The sequence below is a fragment of the Mesocricetus auratus genome, unplaced genomic scaffold (assembly GCF_017639785.1).
Source record: "Mesocricetus auratus isolate SY011 unplaced genomic scaffold, BCM_Maur_2.0 Super-Scaffold_4256, whole genome shotgun sequence".
Lineage (NCBI taxonomy): Eukaryota > Metazoa > Chordata > Mammalia > Rodentia > Cricetidae > Mesocricetus > Mesocricetus auratus.
The window spans coordinates 55,448,738-55,462,838 of NW_024429182.1; the positions used below are offsets into that span (position 1 = coordinate 55,448,738).

General features: G+C 50.6%; 1 protein-coding gene across 9 annotated transcripts in view; it reads left to right on the forward strand.

The window, feature by feature from the left end:
* Ano1 (anoctamin 1) overlaps positions 1 to 14,101 on the forward strand; it is a 164,182-nt gene that overhangs the window by 138,902 nt on the left and 11,179 nt on the right. For all 9 annotated transcript variants that reach the window (XM_021227304.2, XM_040750628.1, XM_021227295.2 and 6 more), the window contains 5 exons: positions 63 to 174; positions 641 to 698; positions 2,921 to 3,021; positions 3,758 to 3,903; positions 8,050 to 8,202. In XM_021227304.2, coding sequence (XP_021082963.1) covers positions 63 to 174; positions 641 to 698; positions 2,921 to 3,021; positions 3,758 to 3,903; positions 8,050 to 8,202 — 570 coding nt within the window. The remainder of the gene's footprint in view (positions 1 to 62; positions 175 to 640; positions 699 to 2,920; positions 3,022 to 3,757; positions 3,904 to 8,049; positions 8,203 to 14,101) is intronic.

Sequence of the window (14,101 nt, forward strand, 5' to 3'; positions counted from 1 at the left end):
TGGCCAGTCCTGACTGCCCCTGGCCTGGCCTGTCTGTGAGTGGTTACTGTGTCTTTCCTCAGAGGTCCCGAAGACAGAGAAGAGCTTCGAGGAGAGGCTGACCTTTAAAGCCTTCCTGCTCAAGTTCGTGAACTCCTACACTCCAATCTTCTACGTCGCTTTCTTCAAAGGCCGGTAGGAACCCCTCAACCCTGGTTCTTCTGCCTCCTCCACTCTGGTAAAAGACTCTGTCCTACCTTGTCCTTCCTGATGGTGGGAGGCCCCCACAACCCAGAGAAATCAGGAAGTGCATGCAGCTTCCACAACCAGGATGTTGGGGGTGGGGGCTAGCTTTAGCTGGGGCAGTAAAGCAGAGGGGGCTCTAGCAATACAGACCCCAGGCAGTGCAGACCCCTGCCAATAGACCCCGGACAACAACCAAGACTTCAACCTTTGATAGTGCCTGAAACAGGCCAGGTGGTACCAAGCGATTGAAGATGGTATATAGGTGTGTGTACTGAGAGCCAGCCAGGGAAGGAAAAAGCCTGTGCAAAATCCCTGGTGGCTCTGACTGGGAATCTGTAGGAGCCCGGGCCCTTTGGGTGGCATCTGCTGGGGACTGAGTCCAGCTCCTCCCTAACCACTACCCCAACCATCCCAGGTTTGTCGGACGGCCAGGAGACTATGTGTACATCTTCCGCTCTTTCCGGATGGAGGAGGTAACGTGTCACCTTCCCTGCCCAGCAGCCTTCTACTTAGCTTCCTGTCCTCCAGGCTCCTGCACTCCAGCCAGAATACTTTCTTGCATCTTCACATGTCCAAATAGATTTAGTCTCTTTCCCTGTGACTGTGCTTAAAACACCCTAACAAAATCAACTTAAGGGAGAAAGCATTTACTTCCACTCACAATGCCAGGGAGCGGTTCCTCATGGCAGTAAAGTCAAAGCAGCAGGGGCTTGAAGCAGCGGGTTCCATCACAAACACAGTCAGGAAGCAGAGTAGGACACTCATGCTCTGTTCATGTTCTCCATTAATACAGTCCAGGGTCCCAGGGGGAGGAAGTTAGGTGAGTGTGATGACCCACACCTACCATCCCAACTGAGACCAGCCTGAGCCCCATGGTGAGAATCTATCTCAAGGAAAGCATGAAGGAAGGGGGAAATGTGGAAGGGAGTCATGCCTAGTTTTTGTTGATTTTTTTGTTCAAAATTTAGCTTTTTTTAATTTTATAGAGATACATTGATTTATTAATTATTTGAGTGTATGTCGGTGTGCCTTCTTGAATCTGTATGTGCAGATGCCTGCTTAGGCCAGAAGACATCAGATCCCCTGGAACTGGACTTATACCTGGTTGTGAGCCAACTGATAGGAACACTGGGAACCCAGGTCCTTTGTAAGAGCATCTAAGTGCTCTTAACAACTGAGTCATCTCTCCAGCTTCCTTTTAAATCTTATTTTTTTTTACTCCTTCTACTTATATTTGTGCATGTACACTTGTGCATGCTGCAGCATGTGTATAGAAGCCAGAGGACAACCTACAGGAGTCAGTTCTCTCTTCCACCTCACGGTTCTCTGGGATTGAGCTCAGGTCTTCAGATTCAGTGACGATCACCTTTATTCATGGAGCCATTGCACCCACCCTGTTTGATCAGTGCATATTATTAATCACACATAATGGGTCTCATTACATGTCCATACACATATATAACATACTTTGATCATATCCATCCCTTGCTCCCTCTTTTGCCTCCTCACTTAGCCTCCCTCCCCTTCCACTTTCATCTTTCTGTCTCTCTGTCTGTCTGTCTGTCTGTCTGTCTCTCTTTCTGTCTCTCTCCCCTTTTTTGTTTGGTTTTTGAGACCGGGTTCCCCTGTGTAACAGCATCTCTGGCTGTCCTGGAACTCGCTCTGTAGACCAGGCTGACCTCAGACTCAACAGAGATCTGCCTGCCTCTGCCTCCCAAGTGCTGGAGCTAAACGCGAACGCCAACACACCTGGCTTCTCTCTATTTTAAATGACTCAGTTAGCTTCCTTGGGGTCAGTCTCTGTTTTGTTTTGTTAGCCTTTGATTTTCCCCTCTCTGATTAAAGTAAATTTGGAAGGAAAAGCATGCCTTGGCTGCATTTCTCCTTAACATGGCATGGCAGCACCCACTTCTCTATCCTGAGTCTCCCCCTGAATCTTCGTGTTCTGTAGAGGACACTGGTCACTGAAGCAGGGCATGGTCACACTTCCCTTGGTCCATCACACCAGCAATGACTTCTTTCCCAAACAAGGTTTTATTCTCAAGGTTTCAGAAGGTAGGGATGTGAAACGTGTGTGTGTGTGTGTGTGTGTGTGTGTGTGTGTGTGTGTGTTTTCCTGTGCACAGAAGCACATATGCACGTGTGCATGCGGGGTGGCCGAGGAGAATGGCAGGCATCTTCCCCTATCACTTTCCTCTATGCCTTGAGACAGGGTCTCTCACTGAATTGGAAGCTAGCTATCACAGCTAGGATGGCTGGCCAGAAGGATCTTGTTATCTACCTGCTTCTGCCCCGATCCCACGATGTTGAGATAACAGACACATGCAACCATGTTAGCTTGGGATTCAAACTCAAATGTCCATGTTTACACAGCAAGTGCTCTTACCCACCCAGTACCTTCCTAGCCCTGAACCTAACTTTTTTGTTTGTTTGTTTGTTTTTGTTTTTCAAGACAGGGTTTCTCTGTATTGTTTTGGAGGATGTCCTGAACTCGCTCTGTAGACCAGGCTGGCTTCGAACTCACAGAGATTCACCTGCCTCTGCCTCCCGAGTGCTGGGATTAAAGGCGTGCGCCACCAACGCCTGGCTTCCTGAACCTAACTTTTAAGAAGCCACGAGTTGCCTCACAAGTTGAGGGCTAGCCTTACCCCCTACCCAGAGCCAGGCTAGCTCTGACTTGCCCTCTGTCCCACAGTGTGCTCCGGGTGGCTGCCTCATGGAGCTCTGCATCCAACTGAGCATCATCATGCTGGGCAAGCAGCTGATCCAGAACAATCTCTTCGAAATCGGCATCCCGTGAGTGGTACCTGCCGCGGGTGGGGACAGAGTGGAGGGGATGGGCGACTCCGATGGATTCTCAATGTAGCCTCTGTGACGGGTGAGGCATCAGCCTCTTTGGGGATAGGAGACATCAGAAACCAGGAGGTGAGGAGGATAGGGGAGGGGAACATGGAGCAAAAGTTGCCCCATCATAGACAATATGGACTCCCAGGGGCCACACAGCCCCTGGCTTGCACTGGCCCCTGAGTAGCAGAGTAGACAGCAGGAGCCAGTCCCCTTCATCTTGCTCCTCAGAGGTATAGGTTCCCAGGAACCAGGACCTTAGTGGACTAAGGAAAGGCTACAGAGGCATGGGGCAACCCACACTTCCTGGATTCCTCCAGGAGCCTCCCGTGGCCACAGGTGGCCTCTCAGCATCTTAGGAAACCAGCAGAGTTGTGCTGCCTCTGGGAAAAGGGCAGGGCTATTAGCCCCTTCCAACAGGCATATAGCCAAGCATGGTGGCATGTGCCTTTGATGCTAGCACCAGGGAAGAAGAGGAAAGTGGATTTATGTGAGTTTGAGGCCAGCATGGTCTACATAGTAAATTCAAGGTCAGCCAGGCCTAATAGTGGCTCAAAACAAAACAAGATGTGTATTTTACTATGCTAACTGGTGTCTCAGGCTCAGAGCAGACATGATAGTGTAACTCAGAGGTGCTGGTGGGTGCTGCCCCCCCACTAGCTGCCCACTGACACAGAGCCCTCTGCAGGAAGATGAAAAAGTTCATCCGCTACCTGAAGCTTCGACGGCAGAGCCCCTCGGACCGTGAGGAGTATGTGAAGCGGAAGCAGCGCTATGAGGTAGACTTCAACCTCGAACCCTTCGCTGGCCTCACACCCGAGTACATGGAAATGAGTGAGTGGCATTCTGGGGCAGGGTGGTGGGCACGAGCTGTAGGGGATGCAGAGTGGACAAAGACCATGGACCTGGGCATGGTGATTGATGCCTGTCTGTGATCACAGCATTTGGAGGCTGAGGCAAGAGGCTCTTGAGTTTGAGGCCAGCCTGTGCATAGTAAGACCCAGTCTCAAAAACAAAGCAAACAAACAAAAGGAAACTGGGGCTAGGGAGATGACTCTGTTGGTAAGCAGCTTATAAGCACTAGAATTTAGGTTCAATTCCTAGAACCCACATTTAAAAACAAAACAAAACTGGGTGTGGTTATGTGTGCTTATAATCCCAGCACTGGGGAAACAAGATGATCCTTGAGGTCAACTCACCAGCCAGTCTAGCCTAGCCTACTTGGTGAGTGCCAAGCCAGTGAGAGGTCCTGTGAAAAAAATAAAAATAAAATGAACCCCACCTGAGGAATGACACTGGAAGTTGACTTCTGACCTTTACCTTCACACACACACACACACACACACACACACACACCACACATATGCACACACACCACACACACACACTCACTCACACACACATACACACTCACACACACACACCACACACACACACACACACACACACACACACACACACACACATACACACACAACACACACAGGAAACAGGCTACCAGGACAGGAACAGGGAAAGGGCCATAGGGTAGGGATGCCCATGACCTCTGTGCCCCTCACCCATTCAGCAGTGTCAGACAGAGACAGGAGCTGAAGATACCTAGCCTAGACTCTTGGCTCTAGACTCTGCTCCCTCCTTGGGTCTATAAACATAGTCCATTTTCTTCAACCTTGTCTTCCAAAGGCCCAGGACATGCAGCCCATAGTCACCTGCTGCACAGCGTGACACACACAGCCATGCAGCAATTCCTTTTCCCTTCCCTCACCAGCAAGACCAGCTCCATTGGAGGGCCTCAGCATTTGGGGTACCATAGCTACACCCCTTTAGTGTCCTTCCCTCGTCTGTGACACCTCTCTTCTTCCTGAGCACAAGATACCCGACTCTCCCTGGGCTTGCTGTGACCCCAGAGTAAAGCCAGAACTCATAGTGAGGCCTGGGTAAGCCTCATCCACAGAGAATAACCCTGCATGGAAGGATGCTGAGAGGTAGCCGAGGAAAGATGGGAAGGTCCAGGTGTAGCCTATGTGACCCTGCCACCTTCCAGACTCCCTCCTGCCCATCTTGCCCTCTGCTCTGCTCACACTGAACTAACTCCACATTGTTCTGCAAACATGTAACTCGGGCCTGCCACGGGGCCTTTGCATTTACGGTACCTCCTCTGAAATGCTCTCCCTTAAATAACTGCACAGATCCTCTCTCTTCCTTTCCCAAAGACTGTGCTTAGAGTGTCCCCCAATAAAGGATTTCTCTGACCACCATAGCTAAAAGCATTGGTTCTCCCTATGCCTAGGATCCCGCTTCCCCTCTGGCCCCATTTTAAATCCAGTCAACATTGACAGCATCGACTCTTCTATCCTTGTCTGTCTCACAGAAGCCCTGTGGAGGGAAGACCTTTTCTTCCCACTTTTTTTTAAAAGATGTGCTTATTTTATTTTATGTATATCAATGCTCTATCTGCATGTGCACCGCTATCCCTGATAGAGCTCTGTAGAGGGAAAGCCCCTTCTTCTCACTCTTTTGTTTTTTAAGATTTGCTTATTTTATGTGTATCAGTGTTCTGTCTGCATATACTCCTTTATCCCAGAAGAGGGCATCAGATCCCACCACAGATGGTTGTCAGCCACCATGTGGTTGCTGGGAATTGAACTCAGGACCTCTAGAAGAACAGCCAGTGCTCTTAACCTCTGATCCATCTCTCCAGCCCCTTCTTCCCACTCTTTACTGCCACCCCCACTCCTAGGACGGGCCCAAGTGTATAGCAGATGCGAGGTGCATGTTCACTGGGAGTATGGATGAGTGGACACAGGGAAGACTCAGTGCAAGGGAGCTTAGACTGGCATGGCCAGCAAGGGCAGGACTCAGATATGCGGCATCAAGCCTGCCCCAGATCCTGGCAGGGGAGCCACTGCTCTGCACTTTGCATTTTCCATGGTGCTGACAGGCAAGGCAGGCCTGGCATGTGGCCCCAGCACTCCTCAGCCTTGGCTTAGAGGGCAGTGGCCAGCAGGTGACCTTCAGACTGCAGAGCATCGACCGGACCTTTCTACCCCTTGAACACCTCTCTGCCCACCACTCTGTGTTTGTTCATGTGGTTCTAAGCAGGGCTGCTCCCATTACCCTCATGACTGGCAGGAGATTCAGGAGAGTGTGTCGTGGGGGCAAACAGGACTCCAGGCTCCTTTTTTCCTGCTGTTGAGCTCTAAGGCCCTGGCCAATAGAATCTGGGCACAGGTCCTCCTTTCCCCAATGTCAGCCTCTGCCCTCTAGGAGGCCAGATACCACAGAGAAGTCCCCTGTGGTTGACCAAGATGTGGTCATTTCTCTCAACTACTGAGTTCTCACCTCAGGCTCCCATGATCCTCCAGGGCTTAAAGATAAGTAGATTTCAGGGACAGAGGCCTTATGTGCCAAGAAGCCCACCCCAGCCCAGCACTAGGGCACACTCCTCACCTGACTTTCTCTCTGTCACATTCGCTGCTATCTTCTCCTCTAAGGGAACCTAAGACCGAACACAGGTGCACAGGTGGCGGTGGGAGAGTGCCCGCCCTAGCCTGAGCTCCAGAGTCTCTCCCACTTCCGTTGTCTCTTTCACATAACCTTCAGGCTGGGTGATGCAGGACCATTTCTCAGAAGTGGAAAAGCCAAGGCTAGGACTGTAGCTCTAATGGTGGAGTGCTTGCCTAGCATGCACAAGGCCCCAGCATAAACCAGACATAATAATGCAGGCCTGTACTGTAATTCCAGCAGGATGAGTCGGAAGTTCAAGGCGATCTTTGGCTATGTAGTAAATTGGAGGTCAACCTGGGCTACATCCTGGGCTACAGCCTGAGACCCCATGCCAAGTTGTTTTTAAGTGGGAAAGCCCATCTACAGCAGCCCTGAGCCTGAGTCTTGGCAACCATGGCTCATGCACACAACCATGTCACATGGCTGGCCCTGTTCCACCCTAACCTCCCAGCACCTCCAGACCTCAGCCGGGGCACCCCACCCTACTGTTCCACACTTCCGGGCCAGTGAGAGGTCACCAAGGCATCTGGGAAACGGTTCCCACAGCCTCCTGCCCTGCTCATCCTGGTAACAATGGCCATACTCAGCCAGCTGAGCACAGGGTGACATTCTACAGCTTCCTTGTTTACCCCCTGGCATGGAGCTCCCTTGGACCAGGTCCTGCCATACAGCTCCTGGACCAGCTCTCTGGCTCTCATCTCTCTGGTGACCTTTTCCTGACCTGTTGTAACTCAGGTTGACTGCAGCTTCTGGGGCTGAAGAAGTCCCGAACTGGTGAACAGCAACATGAGGCCTGGAAACAGAAGGCTGAGAGAACCTTGGAGGAAAGAGTCCTCCAACTCTCCTAGGCTTGATGGAGGAGGACAGGAGGGACTCTTGAGACACAGTAACAGGAGCAGGCCTTTGTGACAATGGGAGATTTGGCCTCAGGGAGGGGACAGGCCAGGTCATGAGCTCACTGTCATCTGCCTGTGAGCGGAGATTTCATAAGGTCAGACCTGTGACCCTCGAGCTCGCCTGTGACTCAAGAGTCCCACAAGGGTGAGCATGAGCAGAGCACATTTATAGACAGGAATAAAAATTACATACACAGACCTGGGGAGATGGCTCAGGGTGTGAAGTGCCCTCTGCACAAATGTGAAGACACGAGTTCAATCCCCAGAAGCCCTCATGAAGAGCTGCGGGTAGTGGTGTGCTTGTAATCCCAGCAGATACAGGGGATCCCTGGACGCCCCTGTAGGGATCCCCAGGGATCAGGTCAGCTGTGTTGAATTCCTGATACTGTGACTTCTGTCTTCAGTCCCCTGGACATTGCCCAAGATAGTTGTGGCTCTCTCCAGAGCCATGCACTTGCTGGCAGACCCACACAGGTGGGTTCCTCTGAGGCAGGGTGCTAGGCAGCCATGGTCCGAGTCATGCTGGGTGCAGGGTGGCACACGGCTGCATTGCTGACAATGCTTGTTCTCCCTACAGTCATTCAGTTCGGCTTTGTCACCCTGTTTGTTGCATCCTTCCCTCTGGCTCCACTGTTTGCCCTGCTAAACAACATCATCGAGATCCGCCTGGATGCCAAAAAGTTTGTCACTGAGCTGCGGAGGCCAGTAGCCATCAGAGCCAAAGACATAGGTAAGTGAGCTGCGCGTGAGACAGGTTCAGCACTTATGGACAGGAACTGTTGTGCTCGAGGAGCCAGCGGGGTCCAGAGCAGTGCTCCCTGCAAGGGCTTTCCTGCTACCTTCCCAAGTGATGAAAGATCTTGAGACTGGCCAACTGGTCCTCAAGCCTGAAGATGTGTCAGCTACCAGTGACATGTGGGACTAGTTTGTCAGCTGTCTGACTGTCTCAGCCATCTACTGTTATGGGTCTCCCCAGTGTGTCCAGCCTTTTGGTGTTGTTATGTGACATTGTCATCCACAAAGTTCATGCCCTAGAACAGCACAACTGAGTAACAAAGAAAATCAAGAAAAAAAACCCGTAAGTGTTTGTGATGGCTCTCCTGGGTGTGTCAGACACACACATGAGGTGATGTTTCTCCTCTATGCTATTTTTAACACCCCTATCTCCCCAACACTGGGGTGGCTCCAGAACTAAGAGACAGAGTGGTGGGAACGGAGCCTTGGCTTCTCATCAAGCACCTCCTGCCTCCTGTAGCCCTTCAGCACAGGGTGCGCATGGATTAGGATAGCTGAGGTTGCAGAGAGCTTGCAGCAGTTAAGAGCTCTGGCTACTCTTGCAAGAGACCTACGTTCAGTTCCTAGCCCTCATGTTGCGCAGCTCACAACTGACTGTAACTTAAACTCCAGAGGATCCAATGCCGCCTTCTGACCTGCAGGGGCATCTACACACACACACACACACACACACACACACACACACACACACACACACACACACACACACACGCCTTAAACCTTAATGAAAGACTTTTGAAGAGAGAGGGTGCCCAGGAAGTACAGTCATGTTACATCATGTTACATGTTATTGAATGACTTGCCCATGAAGTTCAAGGCCAGGATGAAACTCAGCATAGGGCTGGGAAGTCTGTGTTGTACATGAAGAGGGTGATGGAGAGTGGGATACACAATGCTATAGTAGTCTACGGCATCAAAGAAGAGCACTACCCGGGTAGTGAGTGCTCCATCATCAGAGGCAGTTAAGGAGAGAACACTGAGTATATACAGGAAGAGTAGAGGCTGTGGAAGATGGAGTACAGAACTCCAGACGCCATGCATACTTCAACCAAAGACAGCAAGGACAGTGTCCCTTTTATCCTAAAGTGGGACCTGCTGTTCTTTAATCCATCTCCTGTTGATCACAGGCTTAGTAGTGAGAAGGACATCTTTGTGCTGATGTCTGGAATAAGCAAATATTAAATCACGTGAGGGAAACAAGTGGTCACCTACCCATATGGATTATATCCCCTGGTGGTAGGGGATCTTTGGGTTGGATTCTGTGGCCCAGACAGGAGTTTTCAAGACTGTAAGGGGTGGCGTTAGGCTTTTTGTTTGTTTGTTTTGTTTGTTGTTTTGGTTTTGAGACAGGGTTTCTCTGTGTAGCACTGGCTTTCCTGGAACTCACTCTATAAACCAGGCTGGCTGAGATCCACCTGCCTCAGCCTCCCAAGTGCTGAAATTAAACATGTGTGCCACCATCTCTGGTGGCATTGGCTTTTCTAAGACCTTCCTCAGGCCCCTAGACATCTAGCTCATTCCATGGGGAATCCTTGGGTATTGCCACCCACCCCTACGGCACCCTCAGATTACACTCTCCTACATATACTCTCCTGTTTCTGCTAGTGTCTGCCACACCATCACCTGGCTTCTGGTAGCGTAGCCAGCCCCCGCCATGATAACCACATCCTCCAGAACTTCCAGCTGCCTCTGAGAAGGTGGCTCAGGCTTCTCTATCACCTTATAGTCTTTTACAGTGAGCTGGGTGAAGTTGCCATGGTAATACCCAAGCACTTCAGCTATGGTAACTTCATCTCTGTGGTTCTATAGCCTAACTCACATCTATGCTACAAGGCCTACACACACACACACACACACACACACACACACACACACACACACACACAACCTTGAGAGTGGCCTGGAAACATGGGTGCTGGGTGATGAAGAGGTCAGAGCCAGGACTCACATGTGACGTCCTTGTACTGTGCTTGGACACTGTGGCCTCCTGATGCCACCTCCTACCTAGGCAGCTTAGACAATAGAAACAGACACCCAGGTGGGCCTCCCCAGGTTCTGCCCACAGACTTAAAAGCATTGAAAATCCCTGAACAAACCGACTCTTCCAGTCCCCAGTGTCCCCTATGCTGCCCCATTGTGGTCATGGGGTAAGCCACACTCAGGTATGGCCAGGCTGGTGACCCCAGAGGTGCAAGAAACCTCCATGAGTTCTTGGCTTGTCACAACTCTGGGGGCACAAGGATCCTCAGTGGAAGGTCAAATCCAGGCATTTTCCCCTTTTGCTTTTACAAATGTAAAAACTAGTCACCAGCGGGCTGATGGAGAATGGGCCCTGGGCCATGTCTAGGCTGTGTCTGACTGCAAGATGGACACCCCACATTCTGCTCTAAGACAAGCCCAGAGGTGAGTTCAGCTCAAACTTCTGGAACTTTCCACCTGTTGGGCCCTTAGAGAAACCTCAGAGGAAGCCTGGGCAGAGTCTAGGTCCCACTGCCCAAAACCAAAACCCTCTATCTCCTAAATGAACAGAGGGTCAACTTTGAAAAACCAGCACTGAATGCTGGAGGCCCAAAGGGAACTTGGGTAATTTTTTAAAAACCCTAAAGTTCACTGTTCCATTGCTGGAAAGGAAGAAAAGCATATGGCCACATAGTCCCCCTGTAAGGTTCTCACAAATACCTCAGTGGAGTCCCCAATGGGTATGTCACTGTTTGATGAATTTTGCTTCTGGACAGAGGCTAGCTAGTCCTAGAGGGTGTCCTCTAAAAACTTGCAAACCCACCAGGGTGAACAGGGAACTGTGGGTGGCCTCCTAGCTCCTGCTGTCGCCCCCTGTCGTCCCCGCCCCCATGGGGCTCCTGGTGTGTGCTCTGAGTCCTCCCTCCAGGCTCCTAGCTTTTTCCCAGGCCTCACGGATCAGCGGCTGCTTCCTGGTTCCTGCCGGTTTGGTTGGAGGCGTGATCTGCCTTTCACATGCTTGTTTGTGGCCTCCTGAGCTGTAACCTTTTGCTCAAAGGGGCTTTTGTCTTCCTCCTCTGATCCGTGCAGAGCCTCTGGACCAGTGTTCCCAGGGGACAGGAGACCCAGTGGCGCCGGTGGCCTACACCCCCACAGACCCTGGCTAGTGGCAGCTGTGCTCCTTACTGCAGGAGTCTTTATCACATGGCCTCGTAGGTGGAGGTCTGGGGCGGGGTGTGAGAGGACCCCAGAAGTCAGTCTTCAGGCAGTAAGGACTCCCTGCACTGTACTGCAGGCAGTGAGAAACCCTAGTCATTGCCCTCAGCACTGAGTGAGTGGATTCCATGTTTCATGGAGCACCTCGCCTGCCCAGCATGCTTCCTTGTCAAGCTGTTAGAAATGGAGTTTAGAGTCCTCTGGGGTGGTGGAGGAAGAAGAGGAGGAGGAGAGGAAGAAGGAGAAAAAGAAGACCCACACGAGATGGTACACACCTGTAATCCCAGCACTCAGAAGTGGAAGCAAGAAGATCAGAAGTTCAAGGTCACTCTGGGCACCTCATCTCAAGTTCAAGGTAGCCTGGGCTACATGAAATCCTATCTCCAAAAATAACAAATAAAGTAAAAGTAGACTTTAGCCTGTTGTTCTGGGACATGTTTTTGATCCCAACAGGAAACAGGCAGGTAGATTTCTAGGAGTTCCAAGCCAGCTAAGGCTACACAGTGAGACCCTGTCTAAAAATATCAAATAAAGAGAAGGAAGGGGAAGAGCTGTCCCCTCCCATTCTGACATTGCAAAATTATCAGTCACCCAGCAATCCTATTACTGGTTTATACCCTGGAAACTCGAAAACAAATGTTCAAATAAAAACTTGTCAATAGATGAGGCATAGTCGTACTTGTAAATCCAAGCACTCGGGAGTGTGAGGCAGGAGGATTGCTACATGTTTGAGGTCAGCCTAGGGTACATAATGAGTTCCAGGCCAGAATTTGGGGTATAGAGTAAGACCCTATCTTGAAAAATAAATCTGTTTATTAAATTAATAAATAAAATAAGCTTCAATGTGAGTTTTGCCAGTTGTGATGAAACAGCAGTGGGGAACATTAAATAAGATGAAGTAAATCGGAGGCCACCCTGAACTTCACTTTTGCTTGGCTAGTGTTTGGCCTAGTTAGAATGCTTGCTTGCCATGCACAAAGCCCTGGGTTTGGTCTCCATCACCACATAACTCAGACATGATGGTACACACCGGTAATCCTAGCACCTTGAAGGTAGAAGCAGGAAGATCAGGAGTTCAAAACTGTCCTTGGCTCATAGTGAATCTGTAGCTAACCTGGGCTACATGAGACTCTGCTTAGAGAGAAAGAGAGAGAGAGAGAGAGAGAGAGAGAGAGCGCTCAAGCATCAAGAAGTGTCCGGTAGTTCCAAGAGGTGGCATCAGGGACTCCCCTGTATATAGGGAACAGATGTGGTCAACTGACCTACAGGAGACCAAGCCACAGGATCTCTATAGGAAGCCCATCTTACACAAGTGGGTTCTGTCTCCCGCTGTGGTTCAGGAGATGGAACTCTGGTCATCAAGCTTGGGCAAAGGAGTTTTTACCTGCTGGACCTTCTCATCAGCCTCAACAGTTTCCAGGAGTGTGCAGCTAACAGAACCTGTCCTTTGTATCCTCTGCTCTGGTTTTATCTCAAAAGGCCTTCTGCATTTCTGCAGCCAGTGAACAAACACCTAATAGGTAAATACATCCAGGCTCAGGAAACACAGTGATTCGAGAGCCACAGCCTGCTCTAAGTCTACAGAAGAGCTCTCGGCTCCCGAAACACCACACAAGAGGCCAGGCATGAAGTGCTTCCACTGGTGACTGAAATACGTTTGCAGTGACCTCACAAGGATACCCTCCCCTCTGGTGCCCTTGCTGGCTCCCTCATGCCAGTGAAATTTTCAGCATGCAGAATCTACTTGTCTGACTACCACTTCTGCTAGCAGGAAGCTAGACAGACCCGCCTCCATCACAGGAAGCACCAGGCAGATGTTAGTGAACATCTCATCTTGGAGTAGACTGTCACTCACTAGGGGTGGGAATATGGCTCTTCCTGAGACTTCCCACCTGGTGGCTAGGCATGGGTACCTCATTGCTGTGATGGGGCTGTTTTATCCTGGAGTTGTCAGCTGACTGGGGCAGGAAGACTTATCTAATATATGCACATTGCTATAGGCTTGAATGCTGGTCAAACTATGGTTCTGGGTTTCCTGAGGCTGAACACCTGCTGACTTCATGGGCCATCAGTGTGAAGCTCAAAAATGAGAGTTTGGAAGCTGCCCTACACAGCATGTGGCACCTAACTGTCATACATCACACCTAGAACAAAACACCTGCCATAGTGGATACAGTGGGATCTACCCAGGGTGACTTCAGAGTAAGCCATAGACCTGGCTCAGGGCTGGGAGTCAGATATTAACAGGACATACTCTTGGCCTCATAGAGCACAATTTAGGACAGGACCCCTGGACACACATCCAGTCTCGTGGGTAAGGTTAGGGATAGGGGATGCAGGTCATGGGGTTCCCTGCAGGAATCTCATCCTGGAGACCCCCAACAAGCACCTCACCTCCTTCCTGAGTCTTGTTCCTTCTCCTTTCCATTGGAAGATGGTAAGGAGCAAGGTCCCACCACGGTGGGGATAAGTCTTCTGGCCATCTGGAATTGTAGAGGTGGAAGTCAGGTCATATCCAAGCATGATGGTTGGTTTGAACACTGCTAAGCATCACCCTGAGGCAAGATCCCAGCCTCACTAGTCAGGATGCCCTAACCATAGCTGTTCAAGCACTGGGGTTGAGGTCAAGTCACTGGCTCTACGAAAGGGATCTTTCTGCA